This window comes from Myotis lucifugus, unplaced genomic scaffold, assembly GCF_000147115.1.
Source record: "Myotis lucifugus unplaced genomic scaffold, Myoluc2.0 scaffold_1, whole genome shotgun sequence".
Classification (NCBI taxonomy): domain Eukaryota; kingdom Metazoa; phylum Chordata; class Mammalia; order Chiroptera; family Vespertilionidae; genus Myotis; species Myotis lucifugus.
The window spans coordinates 22,901,585-22,921,693 of NW_005871049.1; the positions used below are offsets into that span (position 1 = coordinate 22,901,585).

A 20,109-nucleotide genomic window follows, 5' to 3' on the forward strand; every position below is an offset into this window, starting at 1 on the left:
TCTTGTGTCTCCTTCCTTCTCATCTGAAAGCTCTTTGCGTTTCAGGAACCACACACAGGGGAAGCATCACAGCTTGTTACAAAGGCCCTCAAAGTGTGGTCCCTGGACCAGCAGCATCAACATCCCTGGAAGCTTGTTAGAAACACAAATTTTCAGGCCCCGCATTAGAGCTGTTAACTCAGAAACTCCATGGGTGGGCCCAGCAACCTCATGTTTCAATAAGTCCTCCGGGTGGATTCTGATGCAGGCTCAAGTTTGAGAACCTCTGATATATTTGAGCACTATGGGTTTTGGCTAAGGTTTTTTAATTCCTGCTGTGCTACTGATAACTTTCAGCAAGTCATCTGACATTTCTGGATTGCCTCTCCTCATCTATGGAATGGAGAGAACATTAAACAATGCCTGACATATAGTAAGTTCTCAATAAATACTACCATCTTTATGTGTTGTATCTTCAACCCCTGGTATCTAGTCAACTCTCTGAAAATAGTCTGCCCTCCATACTGATACTTAATTGAACCAAATGGAATGAGGAAAGTAGACACAACCACTGGGAACCAAACCTGAAAGTGTTTGCAATAGATAGATATAGATATAGATGATAGATATAGATATAGATATAGATATAGATATAGATATATAGATAGATATAGATGATAGAGATAGAGATAGAGATAGAGATAGAGATAGAGATAGAGATAGAGATAGATAGTGGATAAGGGGTAAATTCAGATAAAACACTAATAGGGAATATACTTTGTTAGAGAAAAATATTCCATCAATTTTTCAAATTCTGCCATACTCACTGGGAATACATTATGGTTGGTGTTATAACTTTAATGAATGCTACTGCTTCATCTAAAATCCTCTCTTCATCCTCACCGCCTAAGATTCAGGCCAATCAGGCACCACTTCTTCCACAGGGACCTCTTGGTATCGTATTAAATGGCTCCTCCTCCATTCTTTAATCTCAAACTTCACTTTGCATTTCCCTTAAAGTACTTGCCATATTCTGTCTCCATTATCATATACATGCATCTTATCCCTCCCTACTATATTGAAAGCTCCTTCAAAATAGGGTATGTCTCTTAATAGTTACACAATAGATACTTATTACTTCGAATGGATAGTTATCATTTGCATAATAGATGCAATTGATACCTTTTCACTTTTAAAATTTTTTTTATTGATTTCAGAGAGGAATGAAGAGAAAGAGAGAGATAGAAACATCAATGATGAGAGAGAATCATTGATCGACTGCCTCCTGCACGACCCTTATTGGATATTAAGTCCACAACCCCAGCATGCGCCCTTGACCAGTATCGAACCGGGGACCCTTCAGTCTGCAGGCCGACGCTCTATCCACTGAGCCAAACCAGCTAGGGTAACAACTTTTCACTTTTTACCTGAAAATCCAGGATATTTATCGTCCTCACATGTGAAAAGAAAAAAATGGCAACTATTCATATTTCAATATAGGAAACACCCTCTGTAATCATTATTTAAAAAATACATCTCTATATGGTTTATGGACATGATAATGTGAGAGAACAGTTTATCAAGGTTTCTTTTTTTTTCTTTCTTTTTTAATGTCTAAAGTTTTACATGTCTCCTTTTTCCCCAGTTGACCTTCCCCCACTCCCACCCCCCAGCTATTCCCACCCTGAAGAGGGTTTATTTTTAGGCACATCAAGATTGACATGATCATGTAAAGGTGTCTATCTGGCTATTAAATTTGTACAATATAAGTAAGCTCAAAAGTACAACCCTTTATTTCCTAGTGTCAAAGCCTAGAATTATGAGTTAATTGGCTATACTAGGCAGTGATCTGAAGTGGAACCTCTTAGTCACTCATTAGTTAAAATAACTAATGCCTGCAGAACTTAAAAATAACACCTCAGTGTATGTCACCAGGTATTCTTTCTCAAACAGAACTGTACCTTTAAATATGGCTAATGCCAGATGGTCTCCTCAATAAAAAAGAGCAGAAGCAACATATTAATGCTACTCAACAAGCCAGTCTGCAGACTCTCAACCAATGAAATTAGTCTACAGTTGCTAAGCCATTCTGTCACCATAGCAACACCTACTTCAGAAAAAATTACTGGATTTTCAAGTGAAATGAGCCACCCATCTTAAAACTCCGATGTACTCCAAGGTATGATGATCAGATACTTTCGCTAAAGTAGCCTAGATCTTTTCACTCACCTCATATCAGGTCTACCTATGAAAAGCTATTTGCCCTTCCATTTAAAAATACTTATGTACACTCAGGTTCTAACTTTCTTGATTCCCAAGATACACATGCTCCATTTAAAGTGAGTGTATATGTGTATGTTCATGCCCTTGTAGGCTAATGATCCTAAATATAATGACAAAGAATGGCTTCGAAAATTTTTACTGTTTCCTTGAAAAAATATTTCCCAAGAGTCTTGTTCTATTTTCTATATGTGAAGTAACAGGTCATACCTTTGAATTACAAAGACTATGCAGCATTTACTATTTCAAGTTTTATCCTGAGCTGTCTATGTCGCTTCTAAGCTGAATATATAACTTAACAGAAAGCAAGAAACAAGATAAAACTTGGTCCACACTCTTTTCTTTTTATTCTAATCCAAATAAGAGAACTTGGAAAACAACCCTAATAAGTCACTTTTTATTAGTCTGGCAAAGAAAAAGCGGCTAATAAAACTACCCAATCAAATCAATACCAGTATTATTCACCGACCCTTGGCACACTTAGAGCTCTCCCCGCCTCTCCCTTCTTCCTGATCTCACCCTTGATTGGGCTCTGGACTCCCACTCTCATTAACGCCCACAGGTTATGACTATGCATAAATCAAACGGAGAATTAGAGCAATTGTCTGAACAATTCAGACCAAGTACTTTCACCTGAAATAACATGATAATCAAAGGCAAGGTATTTTACCCTGAATTAACTGTAAAATTATCTCAAGTGTTTTCATTGTATGATTAGCAAGGAGAGAGGATGTCTAAGAACATGGCAGCAGCTCCCACTGTTTCCTGCTCATGAGAACACACCCTCTCACTCAAACATCAGCCTGAAGATTTTAGCTTTTCTTTTTTGGCTTGCCCATATCCCGAATAAAAATTACCAACAGACATCTAAATACTTGGTAGAGTTTCTCAAATGGAAAAAAAATCAACCACATATATTTCATATATATTCTTAAATTCTTATAATAACGCATACCACTATTTTCTATATTAATAATTTAAGAGGGTGCTTTATTCCAGGTATAGTTCCTATCCATAGTTAATCTTTTTTTATGTATTGTTTCTATACATAGTTAATCTTTTTTACATATTATTAGATATGCAATACAATATAATACCACAATAACGTGTTTTATAAAACATTCACAAATACGGAGACAAAGTTCTTTTAAAAAACTAAGTGCTGATTGTTGGTTTAGAAACATTCTCAACAAATATGTAACCCTCTTTAGCACAAATAACTTATTTCACATTAAAATTTAATGTAGACACATGAAAAAGTCAACACAAGGACTGTTTTTTAAAAGGAAACCTTACCCAGTTTCAGTTATTTATATTCTGCACCCCTAACCTCCAACAACACATGATTCATCCTGCATGGTTCACACAGCCCTTGAGTCGGCCTCACAAACCACAACAGCCTCCCAAAGCCCTCTCCGTGTTCATGTTCTCCTGGGACCAGGATTTTAATTCAGAAAATACAGCTCGGGGATCTAAGACTGGTTTTTTTATGAGTTTATTTGATCCAAACTGACAACATATGCTGGGGAGCAAGATACCAAGTGCTCTGGGATCTTAGACTTGACCGTAAATGGTCAGTGGGGTGGGAGATGTCTGGCTTACATTCCCAAAACATTGCCTTCGTGTATTCTAGGAAGCACTGCAGTATAGTGCACCGCTGATCTTTGTTAGCAAGTTCTCCTAAATGTATTGTCACTTACGTGTAACTGTACCTCTTTGGACAATTTCTGGCTTCGCCAGTGCTTACCTTTTTTAAAAATATATTATTTGTATTGATTTCAGAGAGAAAGGGAGAGGGAGAGAGAGACAGAAACATCAATGATGAGAGAGAATCATTGATGGGCTGCCTCCTGCATGCCCCCAACTGGGGATCGAGCCCACAACCCAGGCATGTGCCCGGACTGGGAATTGGAACCTCGACCTCCTGGTTCATAGGCCAATGCTCAACCACGGAGCCACATCGGCCAAGGCACCAGTGCTTATCTTGAAACAAAATTAAGTACTTCATCCCACTTCCCAAGTAACCTACTCCACAGCGATCCACAACAATCCACCTGCTGTCCCCGTCCTCCCTATCCGACACTCCTCTTATCCCCGAAGTGTCTGTTAAGCCACCAGCCATTAAGTCTTTCCCTCCTGATTCTCCCTCCACACAGCCTCTGAAAATGTTCCTCCTTTGTACTCAGCCCAGGCCCCAAAAGAGTTCATCAGAGCAGTCTTCCAACAAAAGCTTGTTTCTTTCTAGAGAGTGGGTTCTACTGCCAAGAAAAATAATATTTCCAGTACATATTTAGAGTATGCTAAAGTAATTTATTTCAATCCTTTCCTGATTTTTTTGCCACCCAACACTCCCCGCCGCCACCCCAGGCCCTGTCCATCACCTCGGGCACACCCATGCCCATTTATAACTTATGGTGTGGAAACTCTGCTCTGAGGAATTGAAAACAGACTGATAAATTTCATTCCTGTGAACTCCCTCACAGCCTCAGTCCATGTAAATAGTTCATGACCGTCATGGGCCACATAAGAAATAGTTATGTTTATTCTCCCATCTGTATACATTGCTATAGGAATCATTTTAAAAAGAACACCTACCTGTATATCAGGAATTGGGCTTCCTAAGTTATACAACCTTGGGCAGGGTGTTTAATCTCTCTCTGAAGCTCAATTTAATCAACTTATTTTTAAAGTATATTTTTATTTATTGAGTTTGGAGAGGAAGGGGGAGAGAGAGAAACATCAATGATGAAAGAGAACCATTGATTGGCTGCCTTCTGCATGCCCCCTCCTGGGGATCAAGCTCACAACCCAGGCATGTGCCCTTGACTGGAGTCGAACCCGGAACCCTTCAGTCCGCAGGCTGACGCTGTATCCACTGAGCCAAACCAGCGAGGGCTAATCAACTCATTTTTAAATGAGTGTTTCTTCCAGCGAAGAAATAAAAATCTGTAATTCTAATGTTTCACAATTCTATACAACACTAATGAAGATTGTGTTTAACATTAGGAGTAATTCAAAATAAATTTCCCCTAATCAAAAACCTATAATTGGAAAAATTAGTTAAATACTAAATATTTCTGCATAGTGAATTCCTCTCCCGAAAGCATCTGACAGTACATGATCAAGTATTAGGCAGATGCAGCTGGAGGAATGTTCTGGAATGGCTGCCAACACCAGGAGAAAGGCAATTCTTCAGTAACTCAAACTACATATCTTTTGTGTTGTTATTGCAATGTTAAATTTAGTTTTTTATATACATCGTCAAAACAGAACACTAATTAAGCTATATTTAACTCTGGGAGATTGGCCTAGCAAAATCAAAACTATAGAACTCTTTTGCACTCCATGAGTTACTAAAGAATATTCAAAAATATACCCGGGAGAGGAGGAAAGTATTGGTAATCAATTGTAGCTTATTGAAATATATATTATATGCTTAATATAATTAAATTATATGCTATATAACATAACCATATTATATTATATGCTTAATATAATTATATCTATAGTTATTTGACCAATACTGTAATCATGTTATATTCTATGTTTAATTTACATATAAGGAGAATGTGAGCATAATCTCCATCCCTAATAGTTTTATCCTCCTGATGATGAGGGAAATCTACTCCAAACGATAACACTCTAAAAATTATACACTCTCTAACAAGGTAGAAATTTCACAAGTGAATGTAATATAATTATCTCACAACACTTACTGAATATTTATATGTCATCACTTTTGGGGATAGTGAAGAAAAAGACACGAAAAGTGTGAATGATATTCTATGGCATAGAATGAAGTTCTCTCTTCTACTTTCGGATGTGATTCATCCTTGAAGTCCTGCTCCAACCCCCAACTCCTTCGGAAAGGCCTCCTCTGATGGTTTCTCTCTTGACTCCCTGTAGAATCTGAGTCAATAACTTCATATTAAGTACTTGGTAAAATACTGTTGTTTGCCGCTCCTTTTTTATAAGTATCTCTTCAATTTGCAGAATGTCACACATAAAGCAGGCACTGGTTAGTATTTTAAATAAGTACTAGAGGTCTGGTGCATGAAATTCGTGCACAGGTAGGGTCCCTAGGCCTGACCGGCAATCAGGGTCAATCTGTGGGGTGACTAGCGGGGCAATCAGGAGGCCCCCGCTGGCACCCACCTTGGCTGGCCTGGGGCCTGTGGGCTAGGAGCAGCTCCTGCATTGAGCATTTGCCCCCTGGTGGTCAGTGCATAGCGACCGGTCATTCTGCCGCTCAGTTGATTTGCATATTAGGCTTTTATTATAAAGGATATTAGCTATAAATATAACAATATACATATAGTAATGGAAGATATACTTCATTTACTGCTCTCTACTACTAAGAATTTGATTTCCAAATGTCTATAGACTTCTTAGTAATTTGTTCAATTAGAGAGATTTATACTCACAAGTTGTTAGCGGGGCCTTTTTTATTATAGAGTGTTCTTATTACCCTGGTCTGAAAACTGAGAACATCATGGAAAATGTGGTTATGGTCTACAAATGAGGGCCCCTTGGCCTCTTGGCAATGTTGGCAGATATAAATGCTTGCTTATGCAACTGTCTTTACAGAGTCAATGAACACATGACCTTTATTCTATGAAATGTGAAGGAAATACCAGCCAGTCTCACCCATATGTACATTAATTTAAGAAACACACTCTCATTCATTCCCTCTCCCTGTACATACAGCTCATAGAATTACAACAACCAACAGTTCAGCTTCAATATTAAAGTAACAACAGCAAAAATAATAAGAGTTTTAAAACTATTCAGAAAAAATACTTGGTGTTCCTGAGAGTTACATGTTATTTTTTAAAATATACCTTGTGTTAATTGAAATGGAGTCAAAAGAGAAGGGAAAATGTTTATTTAGACAATATAAGGTGCCCTCAAATCCTATCTATCCAGTAATCTAAATCAATTATAAAAGGCTTATGCAGAAGTCTAGAAGTAATAAAGAGGTCTAAACAATATTTAAAATATTATCATATAATTCATGTGTTTTACTGCTAGTACAAGGCTTACAGTTGTCCTCCATATACAACCTACCAATTTTGACATATGAGTAAAATTAATGTACTCTTATAATAAAGTTTCTCCAGCTCAGTCCGCAGAGACCATTGGAGAGCAAATTAGGAGCTGAATGGGTTTGAGAGGTATAGTAAAATTGTGTGTAACTCACATGTATGAAAACATGAAACTCTATTAATCCCATATGCTACACTGGACAGTGGAACACTGGAACAAACCAAAGATCAGGTAAGCATTTTGAGGTGACTTTTCCAAGCAGCACTCAGCCCAGAGGTTGTTCTAATTTGAAAAAGTTAATTTGAGGAAAGCTTATAGAATCCTTTCCATGCATTAACACATAGAGGAAGGCATTTTCCTCAGGTATTTTGCACATGCTCAACACCTCCGAAATCTGCTATAGCTCATGAATTTGGAAACAATATTTTTTCAGAGGAAGCAGGACCCCTATTTCAGAACTGAGCTCTGATCCACTATATGCAGAAACTAATAAATGCAAGCTTTTTGAGAGTCACACCTTAGAGGGTGACTTAGTGAATAGAAAAGATGTGGACATTAATTTGGTTTTTAAAAATTAATACTCAATTTATTTATTCAATTTATTAGAATTATAAATTATAAATTAAAAATCCTAGTCCTTCCATAAACATTTAAGTTCAGTTAACAAAACATATTAATCTATTTAGAAATCCAGAAAATTCTATAATCACCTTTAAGGGAGATTTGCTCACTTAATTAAATTATCTTTAAAAATTTTAACTGTAAATAAAAATTTACTATATTCAGCCCTAGCCAGTTTGGCTCAGTGGATAGATGGTCGGCCTGCAGATGGAAAGGTTCCAGGTTCAATTCCAGTCAAGGGCTCATGCCCTAGTTGCAGACTCAATCCCCATTAAGGGGCATGCAGGAGGCAGCCAATCAATGATTCTCTCTCATCATTGATGTTTCTATCTTTCTCTCCCTCTCCCTTCCTCTCTGAAATCAATAAAAATATATTTTTTAAAAATTTACTATATTCAATTCCCCCCTTTTTTTATCCTCACCCAAGATGTGTGGTTTTTTGTTTTTTAATTGATTCTAAAGAGAGGAAGGGGGAGAGAGAAAGAGCAAGTAATAGAGAACCTGTTTGAAGAAATAATGACTGAAAACTTCCCTAACCTAAAGAAGGAAAAAGACACACAACTCCAGGAAGCACAGAGAGACCCAAACAATATGAACCCAAAGAGGCCCACATCAAGACACATCATAATTAAAATGGCAAAGGTTAAAGACAAAGAAAGAATCTTAAAGCAGCAAGAGAAAGACAGATAAGGACACTACAAAGAAAGAAAAGTATAGGCAATAACCCTGACAACATAGATGCTAAAATTGCCAACAAAATATTAGCAAATGAGATCCAGCAATACATTAAAAAGATTTCACACTAGGATAGATGGGATTTATTCCAGGGATGCAAGGTTGGTACAATATCCACAAATCAATAAATGTGATACACCCCATAAACAAAATGAAGGATAAAAGTCACATGATCATATCAATAGATGTAGAAAAAGCATTTGACAAAATCCAATATCTATTTATGATATAAACTCTCAGCAAAGTGGGAATGGAGGAAACATACCTCAAAATAAGGAAGGCCACATATGACAAACCCACAGCCAACATCATACTCAATAGTCAAAAACTACAAATGCTTCACTTAAGATCAGATACAAGATGGGGATGTCTGCTTTCACCACTCTTATTCAACATAGTACTGGAAGTCCTAGCCACAGCAATCAGAAAAGAAGAAGAAATAAAAGGCATCCAAATTAAAAAGGAAGAAGTAAAACTATCATTATTTTCAGATGATATAATACTGTATATAGAGAACCCTAAAGATTCCACCAAAAAACTACTAGAACTGATAAATTAATTCAGTAAAGTAGCAGTATGCAAATTAAATATCCAGAAATCAGTTGTATTTTTATACAACAACTAGAGACCCAATGCACGAAATTAGTACAAGAGTAGGCTTTCCTTCCCCCAGCTGCCGGCACCAGCTTCCCTCTGGCAGCTGGGACCAGGGCTTCTCTCGCAGCCCCAGCTTCATCCAGAAGGACATCTGGCCTAATTAGCATATAACACTTATATTATTATAGATAATGTACTATCAGAAAAGGGGAACTAAGAAAACTCATTTACAATTGCATCATAAATAAATAAATAAATAACCTAGAAATAAATTTAACCAAGGATGTAGGAGACCTGTACTCAGAAAATTATAAGACACTAAAGAAAGAAATTGAAGAAGATACCAATGAGTGGAAGCATATATCATGTTCATCGATAGAATTAACATCATGAAAATGTCCATACTACCCAAAGCACATCAATAGTTTCAATGTAATTCCTATCAAAATACCAATAGGTATTTCACATCATTAAAACAAATATTCCAAAAATGTATATGGAACCACAAAAGATCCCAAATAGCTATAGCAATCTTGATAAAGAAGAGCAAAGTTGGAGGAATCAAACTACCTGATACCAAGCCATACTACAAAGCCCTGGTAATCAAAACAGCATGGCAATGGCATAAAAACAGATATAGATTAATTGAACAGAGTAGAGAGCCCAGAAATAAGCCCACATCTTTATGGCCAACTAATATTTGACAAAAGAGGCAAGAACACACACTGGGGTAAGTCTATTCAATAAATGGTATTGGGAAAATTGGACTTGGGGTGGTGAACACACAATACAATATACAGATAGAATTGTACACCTGAACCCCATGTAATTTTATTAACGAACTAGAGGCCTGGTGCACAAAATTTGTGCATGGGGGTGGGGGGTCCCTCAGCCTGGCCTGCACCCTCTCCAATCCGGGATCCCTCTCGCAATCCGGAACCACTGGCTCCTAACCACTCACCTGACTGCCTGCCTGCCTGCCTGATGCCCCTAACTGCTCCCCTGCTGGCCTGATGGCCCCTGCTGCTCTCCCCTGCTGGCCTGATCCCCTGCTCTCCCCTGCTGGCCTGATCCCCCTAACTGCCTATCTGCTCTCCCCTCCTGATCTGATCACTCTAACTGCCTATCTGTGCTCCCCTCCTGGCCTGATCTCCCTAACTGCTCTCCCCTCCTGGCCTGATCCCCCTAACTGCCTATCTGCTCTCTCCTCCTGGCCTGATCCTCCTAACTGCTTATCTGCTCTCCCCTCCTGGCCTGATCCCCCTAACTGCCTATCTGCTCTCCCTTCCTCTCCGCACCCTTCAGACCCCCGGCACAGGTGTGCTGAGAGCTCTCCGCTGCAGCCCCACCCCATCCTGATTGGTCATTACATGATGGTGTCCCAGACAATTTGCATATTCCTCTATTATTAGTATAGATGTGTCACCAATAAATTCAGTTAAGTAAAAAATAAAATAAAATGTAATAAAATAAAAAGGAATTAGCAGGACAGGTGGTTCTCTAGAGAGAAAGAAAATGTCAGCACAAACAATGCTTTAAACCATTAACTTGTAACGGAATTGACAACTATATTTTTGAAGCCTCATCTTAAAACTTTGACTTTTGTCAGAAATGAAATGGAGAATACAAAGGACATGAACACCAGGAAATCAGGCTCTTTTATGTAGCTGATAATAGGCTGACTTCAGGCAGGGCAGACTTAACCAAAAGGTGCTTACTTTAAGACTCAGCTTGTTCCTTCTATACTGCCACAAAACCTCTTAAAAATGCCAACTATACTTTAATAAGAAAAGGTTTTTAAACCTCTTAAAAATAACCCTCTTAAAAAATAAACTCCTCAAGTTACCTGTCTTTTTTTATAGTGTAACTATTCTTAACATATTCGCTAAGATCTTCCTAAGGCATAATTAAGAACTATTTATGTTCATTTTATAGGGAATTAAAAGCACTGCGATAAAATCTTGAGAAAACAAGAAAACTTACATTCCTAATTTTTCTTTTAAACACTTCTTTTCAACAATAGGCAGACATTTCCTACATCTTTAAGTCCCCATAACGATAAATACCATCCAATTCCTCACCTGTGATAGGTATGAAAGGTTGCTAATTTAAGACCATCCTGGAGGTTGTTTATAAGGAGTTGGAGAGTTACAGAACTAAATGGTTGAGAGTAAATGAACCTATCACATCCTTTGGGTTTATGACCCAAAGGTGTCAGACAAAGGCTTCCAATTGATATTCAGGTAACTACTCTTATTTTGATATCCACAGAAGAGAAGAAAAGCCAAAGAAGGAGAAACTGCTGGCCCACATTAATCTGTTAGGTTCTCCTAACCTATCTCCAATGGTACACCTTAGTTAGGATCTTTACATGGAAATAAAGGCAAGTTTGGCCAAATATGTAAAACCCTGGTAGAATACCTGAACATGGTAAGAGAAGGCAATAACCCAAGAAAACTTCCTGAAAGTAAAAACTTTTTGAGAATTTTTTAAAAAAAGAGTAAGCCACTTAGCCCTAGCTGGTTTGGGTCAATGGATAGAGCATCAGCCTGCAGACTGAAGAGTCCTGGGTTCGATTCTGGTCAAGGACACATGCTCAGGTTGCGGACTCAATCCACAGCAGGGGGCATGCAGGAGGCAGCCGATCAATGATTCTCTCATCATTGTTTCTATCTCTCCCTCTCCCTTCCTCTCTGAAATCAATAAAAATATATTGTTTTAAAAAAGAGTAAGCCTGTTAGACAAAAGAAAAAAACTCTTCAATTCCTGACAAAAGCTATGGATAGAAGTAAAAACAAGAGAAATGAAGGCTATTTTATAGATATGAGTGAAATCTATAAATACTTACACCAATTTGAAATTTTAAATAATTTAAAATGACTGTTCTACTCCTGATTACTTTGCCATCATCAAGGCTTAGATAAAATCTATGTCTACATGTATGTTAATTTATTTGTCTATATCATATATTCACTATACATCTATACAATATTCACATGAGAATTCTCTGTCCGTATTTTGTATTGCATTAACATATTCCAAAAGCTGAATCTGATTCTTGAGAAAATATATTTAACAAGAGGATTTCTCATTGTGTGAGTGCTATAAAGGTCCTTTTGATTTTGTAAAGTTAATAAAGTTTCCAAAAGTGTGTTAACTTAAATCCCACGATGCTGATTATGTGGGGAATTTGGCTTAATATTACTGAGTTCCCACAATGAATAAGAATGGTTTCCTCCAATAAACTTAAAAAAAAATCCGTGCTGGAGACAAATAAAACCATTTCAATAGAACTGTTGTACTTTAAAATCAGTTGTCCAACACTATATCTAAAATACAAAAAGGGCAACAATCACATTTTAGTTTGCAAAATGTGACTGCAAGCAGTGTGTCAGTTAAGCTCTGTGCCATGCCAGCACAGCCAAGGGTTCAGAGTGCCTGAAGGGGGGCAGCGAAGAAAAAACAGACAAAGAGAATATAGCTGGGCTCAATGGATCTCCTGTGCCTGGATGAGGCCACAGAGAAGGATCCAGCCAGCAAGCTGAGGCTTTATTTTATAGTCAGAGGAAAACAAGGTAGTGGTCGACAAAGTTACAATGTTCTTGTGAGTTTCACTTCTTTTGGCAGCACTTGTTGCATCTCCCACAGCCCATTAGCCCATTAGCTCCACCCTCTAAGCTGGGACTTACCTGTGGCTCTGCCACAGGTCAATCCCAGGCTTAACTCTAGAGCCGCTCCCTATAAACCTCAATGTGCATTAAAGAGTGAATCCAAGGCAAGGAATGAAGTAACACATTTCAATACATGCAAAGGCTCTGCCTAAAGGAGTGACTGACAGATAAAGTAAAATAGCACATCCATAGTGGATATTCATTAAATATGCCTTAAATTAAATTGTATGTAGCTATATTGACAAAAGCTTACATTTTCTTTTCATATTGGGAAGTTGATTTTAGCTTGGAATGCCACACAGAAATGTTTAATGGTCATAAGAAAGGTTGCTGTAAAAATTACCCATTGTCTAGAAAAGGGGCGGGTGGGGGGTACTCGGGCCATTGGTCCGGGAGGTGACAGTCCAACTTTTACATTGAAGTGCTACTATCCTGAACTCATGATCAAAATTTATGATGTGTGCAAGCTGTTGAGCTCTAGAAAGAACATATTTCTTGGGGGGTAAATTACACAATGGCAGTGAATAGCAGCTGCATAGTAAGGAAAGATCTTCTGGTTTGGGATATACTTTAGACTATATGGGAAGAGTAATTGGGTAGGTCCAATCAAATAGCATCATTTTGGGATCTGAACATATGAGTAGCTGTCTGCATATGAAAATACATGAGATAATTGTTGTTTTTCCCAATTACCTTGATACTCATAACCACAGGATAACCAGAGATTTTTTTTAGCCACCTGGTAAAGGTTATATTTAGTCTCATTTTAAAAATAAGTGCTCTCCATCCATTTTTTAAATAATCATCCTTCATTTGAAATCAAATGTCTTAAAAATAGGGTGTATTATTATTATTATTATTATCACAGGACCAGCTCAAAATGATGTCATACTAACAAGATAATGAGTTGTTTTTCGGAGATCACAGACCAAAAACACAAATCATGCAGACAGAGCATGCACCAAAGAGAGAACTTTGACCTCCAGCTGCACCAGGAAACAGAGTCTCACCACCCCCTACCTCACTCCCCACACACAAACACGCACAGAGGGAACCAAAGACCAGGACATAACCAGAACTTGGAACACCAGAGTCCTTTTGGAAGTGAACGGTCCATTGTCCAAGAAGATCCAGTGCTAACACCCCTCCTATAAATGGCCAAGTTCCAAAAGCCTCCAATTCAAACTTGCCCATACCTGTTCTGCCTCAAAAGGACCTCAGTGGGGATAAGAAAATTAGGGATAGATGACAAAGACAGTTTCAAAGATCTTTCACTTACACTGAGTTTGTAAAAGAATAAATTAGTCAGGTCCCTAGCAGTTTCATCCTGCATTCTTTAAGAAAATAAGTTTAAAAAGAAAAGAAAATAAGTTAGTTTGCCAAAGTAGACATTGGAATTGCCCTAGATTTATTTAATAACCTAAAGAAACAACCATAAAAACATTATCAGATAATGATGAACACTTTCACTGTTCCTATTGAATAAAGCAAAATAAGATGTCAAACCGCTTAAGAGCAGAAATGGCCCTCATTTTAAAAATCACAGAGGGTGAACATTTGTGAACAAGGAAATGGTGCCGAGAGGGTAAAAGTCCTTTGGGCTTCAGCTAGGCTGGTGCAATAAACCACTGTAACAGGTGAGCACTCAGCAGGTCTCATGTGATGACACAGCCAAGCACGCCTACTCCGAATGAGCGCAAGGTCCATGGAGCACATTTCCCAGGCCGACTGAGAGTGAAGAAAATTTGTAACAAATCAGCTCATCTTCATAACCAGATGCAAGCAACTTCATTAATTCCTTTCTATGTATTATACTACTTTGGCCTCGCAGCAACTCTATGAGGTATGAGTTTTTAAAGTATCTGTATTTTATAGGCACGAAAAGGAGGCAAAGAGAAGTTAAAGCATGAAGCTACTTAACAAGAAAAGAATTGGGTGGCATTTTTTACTTTAATCTTTCCAGTCAAAATTATCTGTCCTGTGCCTCATTGCCTCAGAATTATGTTCTCAATTCAATAATCATATCTTAAGAGCTTGCCCTACATAAATCACTTCATGGGGGAAAAAAAAAGAAAAGAAAGAAAAGGAAAACATATAAAGAATTTTCTGTATGAGTCTCTCTGCTAAAGAATTACCAAATTAATCCTTCATAATCTGGTTATGAATGATAATGAACCAATGCTGTGTTTCTCAAACTAGTGTAACACTAATTACAGACAAGCTCCTTGAAAAAAAGGTGCCATGGTGAAAGAAGCTAGGAAAATACCATCTATTATACATCTGACTTGGAGATCTGAAACAAATATTGGCATATTAAGGGCTCTGGTAAGTTCTGTAATACACAAACCTGTTTATCGTTGTTTAGCTAACATCAAACCAAGCTGAACTAATGTTCCACTGAATAGACTTTGAGAAAAGCTGGGTTATGTGTCACGCCTTACATGGGCTATTTTTGCATTTGTCAAAAATATCTTTCCCAAAGGAAGTGACTGTGAAGGCAGGGATTTCACCCCTAGGCTATGCCAATAAGGGAGATGCTGGCAGGTGATTCCTTTTCCACCTCTCAAATCAGTTTCCATAGAAAGCTGCCTATTTTGTCTTAGCAGAGGATACCTATAATGTTAGGGGCCAACCCAATTTCCTCTCTTCCATTAGCCAATCACAAGTCAATCAAGTACATTATTTCTGGCAAGAGTTGCACTGACGCATTCAAGTCTAAAAATAACTCTTGACCACATGTGGTACATCTATATCCTTCTCCAGATTCTAACATCTATATTCACCAGCTATAAAATTGTCACTCAGTTGTAATCATTTTCCACTAATACATGTTGATCTGGTATGAAAAGAAGCCATTTAAATAACCCAAATCCCCACTTCTTTTTTGTTTGTTTGTTTTATAGAAAGTTTGCCAGTATTAAATGTTCCATCACAAGATTTGGCAAATGTATACTGGCCTTCATACACTTTAAATTTTAACAGATTTGGGGAGGAATGGGTCCAAAATAATCATTCCAGTCTTTGAGAGAGAAATATCTATGCTCTAAAGAATGTTCCTAAGATAGCATTTTAGTTATAAATAAGACTTACTCCCCAGGAGCAATCTTAAACTACATGTAAAAGAATTAGAGGTTTAAACAAACTAATCTTAACTCATGTTTAACTCTGGGAGGAGTGGTATGGGAACATGGATTCCATTGCTTTGACATAAATGAAAAAAAGGTTTTTGTTATGAGTATTGCAATAATGAACATGCCTGCCTAGGAGAGCAAATGTTTGGGTTTGAGCACATAAGTCCCTATGTGTGGAAATATTTTTAAAGTATAAAATATAAAGAAAAATGGGGAACATGATGAGGCCTGGCAGGTATCATATCTAACGGAACACATCCGAGCCCCCAGAATCAGCCAAGAGGCAGTCTGACAGCAAAGACTCGATCTTAGCCTAGTCTTCATCCCAGTCCCACATCTGGGGTCCGGAGTCACCCTATGTGAGGAGATGAGACTGGTGTCAAGACCACTTGCAGTTCTTCTGAGAATGGCTGATACCCACAACCCTTCTCCAATAGATTCTTGCAGGCCTCCAGTGATACAAAATGAAAACAAAGACCCAACATTCAGCTAGTCAAGAATCAAGCTGATTCCCATGGTGTCATAACAGAAGAAGTACGGAGAGTCCTCACTGGTCAATTCAAAATGGAATTTTCTTTCCCCTTTGATGATTCTAATGTAGAATATCTGAGAGAATGAATCTTTCTCAAGAGGTAAGTTCAAACTCAGACCACAGCCTGGTACCAAACAAGTATAGATGAGCACTTCTTTCTGCTCAGCTGTCCATATCCACTCATCTCACCACCTTCTGTCCATATCCACTCATCTCACCAAGTAAACCTCTCACTTGCCAGTTCTGCCACAGGAAAAGGCTTTAGGTGAATATGTTGTTTTGTTTTGGGAGAGTTTTTCTATTATGATAACTAAACCCTTACACATTAGCTACATTTTTTACTCCAGAAAAAGAATTTAGATTAAGAAAAGTCGCAAACTTGATACCTCTCTCTTACTGGGAAATTAAAATGAATATGGGCAACTTCATCAAGTGTTAGTCCAGTAAATGAATTTGTCAAGCTAAATATCATTTCCTACTAGCTTAATCACATGTTAAAACAGCACTTATAAGGTGAAAACAGTTAAGGCAGTTGCTCTCTTTCGAAAGCAGGGGGCACTTAAAACATAGATCCTATACGAACCACACTGGAATTGGTAAATTTCAATATTCAGCGTTCTATAAATATATTTCCTACTTTCTTGTCATCCACTTTTCAATGACCAAATCCCCCTGACCTAATGTCTCTGGTCTCCTTTACCCAGTCCTTCCACGCCATGTAGTTCTTGCAGCCCTACATACCTTTTTACTGTCCTTAAAACTCCTGATTCCCAATTCCCCAAAGGGCAAGGACAGCTTGTGTGTATCACTGCACATCCCATAGAAACTGGTCCACCCAGAATGTGCAGGTGCTCAAAAAAACTGAAAGCATATATTTCTACCTCAGAATATGTATGGGTATTCCTTTCTCATTTCCTGAAATATCTCCATCTGCAAGGAATTTGAAGGTCATCTAAGGATGAACACTTTCATTTCTCCAAAACCTCCTAAAAAAGTTAATTCATACCAGTACTATCAAACATATATACTAATCAGACGTCTCCATTAGCTAGTGTTTAAAATAATGCAACGGGCCCAAAATGGAGTCACTTATGCTAAGGCTCATGTCAGCAAAGCAAGACAACTACAGTTTCAGCTCTCTCAGAAATGGAACCTTAAACCAGTCAACCTGGAATCACCTGATTGATCAGCACTAGTTAGGTCAACTGCCTGATAAGCCCTTGCCATCCCTTAAAGGAAATTAACTTTGCAATAACCAACTCGATTTTTTTTGCTTATAACTTCCCTGTTCCTGCTCCCTTCTGCGGGAAGTCTTCATTTTGTACAGCTCCTTGGAGCTCCTTTCTCTCTGCTGTCCAATTCATGAATCGTTGAATAAAGCCAATAAGATCTTTCAAATGTACTCAGTTGAATTGTATTCATTAAACACTATTTCCCCAAAGATTTCTAACTTACTTATCTCCTCTTAAAAATGGGGTGGGTGGGAGGGGAATCAACCTCATGATTATTTAGTGTTCATAATAGTTTCTAACTTTAAAATACATGATTCCTGGTCAAGGGCACATACCTGGGTTGCAAGTTTGATCCCCTACCCCAGTGTGAACATGTGCAGGAGGCAACCAATCGATGTGTCTCTCTCACATCAGTGTCTCTCTCTCTCTCTCTCTCTCTCTCTCTCTCTCTCTCAAAAAATAATAATAATAATAAATAATAAAATAAATAAAAATAAAATGACTAGACATTTTGTATTCTATTAAGTAATTCCATGAACTTAAAATTTGCTTCATTGAAAAAGAAATTATAAAGCAAATAATGTAAAAACATTTCTGAGTTCGCCTTTGTAAAACGAGTTAAATCTGTGTATTTTGTGTTTATGAAGAATCGAACATTGTATTTTTAAATAGTGTGTTATTCAGCAAATGACTGATCCTTTTTTGTTTTTTTTTTAATACTGTGCACTGAGTGCCTGCTGTGTGCAGATCTGGGCTAGGTTCTGGAGATACTGCCCTGCCTCACAGAGCTTGCAATCTGAAAGAGAAATTTACAAATCTTGACAAACCATACATTCCAGATATTCAAGCAAAAGACGTATTGTTTTCATTTTCAGAAGCATATCGCATTCTAACAGTAATATTACGATAGATTTTTACTGCTAAACTTGAAACAAGACAACAAAGTGAATGTGAGCTTTCATATAATCTCCTTGAAAAATCTGCCAGGATTCATTAATAGTTCCTTTACTATCCGAAGACTAGGCCTTATTATAACTCTTAAGAGTAGAAACATGAAAAAAGCCCAAGAACACTGTTTTAAATACCTCTAATAAATACTAAATAAATCCCATTTAACATCAATTAAAACGTGCCTTAAAATACTCTGGATGGAGATGCATCAGATAGGTATAAAGGAACAACATCTGAAATAAAAACCTGGTCACCAACCACTTATCCCAAGTGTCAAATGCAGGAAGAAAAAAAAAACAACGAATATTTCCTTTTGCTGAGCAAGGTCGAGTCCAGTTTCAAACTCCGAATGCCTGTCAAGGCCACTTTCCCATCCTGGGAGGAGGCCTACAGGTCTGCACACACCACCACCCAATGTTGCCAGTACCCTTAACATTCCCTGAGCATCCACAGTGCCCCTGTGCCTAATGCACACGTAGAGGTAGAGAAGGGTATGGAGAGCCTGCGGAACCCAATAAAGCTGGTCCTCCGGGAATTAGGAAATACGTCTAAATGACTCTTCCTCTTGTCTCGAAGTCCCTGCCTTCTGCACCTTAGCTTTCTACACCTGTCTGCAAGGCTTCTGTTATCCCCTCGGGTCTCTGGTACAGCAAAGGGAGAGTGACCGCTGGGTTGGCGAGCCCGCAGATTTGCTCGCTACGTGCTCCCATCCTCTCTGGCCTAAGCTCCCCAAAAGGTGGCCTAACGGCTGGGGGAGGGTTTGGGGCTGGGAAGGGACGGAGGACAGCAGAGCCTGGAACCCAGCAAGCCACAGCGCTCTAGGTCAGGTTCATCCCCATCTCCATCCGTCCCTCTAATTCCCCCACCTTCCACCCCAGACGCCCCTTTCCACAAGGCACCCCCGGGCCCACCTTGCCCTCCTGCCCCCAACCGCCACCAGTGCAACCGTCTGCGGCTCTCCTCCAGGGATGGGCGCGCTTACCAGGCTCGTGGACCCCAGGGTTGTCGGACAGCTCGATGACCAGCAGCTCCCGGCCCTCGAAGCTGCGCCCCACCGTGTAGATCCTGCTGATGGCGGTGCACTGCAGCCACACGGACACCAGCGCCTCGCGCAGCTCGGGGTAGCGGTGGTACTCGAAGGAGATGCCGTCTTCCTGCTGCAGCCGCCGGCGCCGCCGCATGCCCGCCGCGGACGCCCCGGGCTCCAGGGTTTCGGCGCTCAGCAGCCACCCGCAGGCGGGCCAGCGTCGCGCACAGGGGCCAGAGCGCCGGGCCTCCTCGCCCGGCCATCGCGGTCTCTTTCCGCAGCCCGTGCCTTTCTGCGCCGGCGGCCT

The 20,109-nt window shown here is 39.0% G+C and overlaps 1 protein-coding gene across 1 annotated transcript in view; it reads right to left on the bottom strand.

Annotated features, from left to right (window-relative positions):
• CPE (carboxypeptidase E) overlaps positions 1 to 20,065 on the bottom strand; it is an 84,026-nt gene extending 63,961 nt beyond the window's left edge. The window contains 2 exon segments of the mRNA XM_006081820.3: positions 19,758 to 20,013; positions 20,015 to 20,065. Coding sequence (XP_006081882.1) covers positions 19,758 to 20,013; positions 20,015 to 20,065 — 307 coding nt within the window.
• Positions 20,066 to 20,109: the final 44 nt, after the last annotated feature.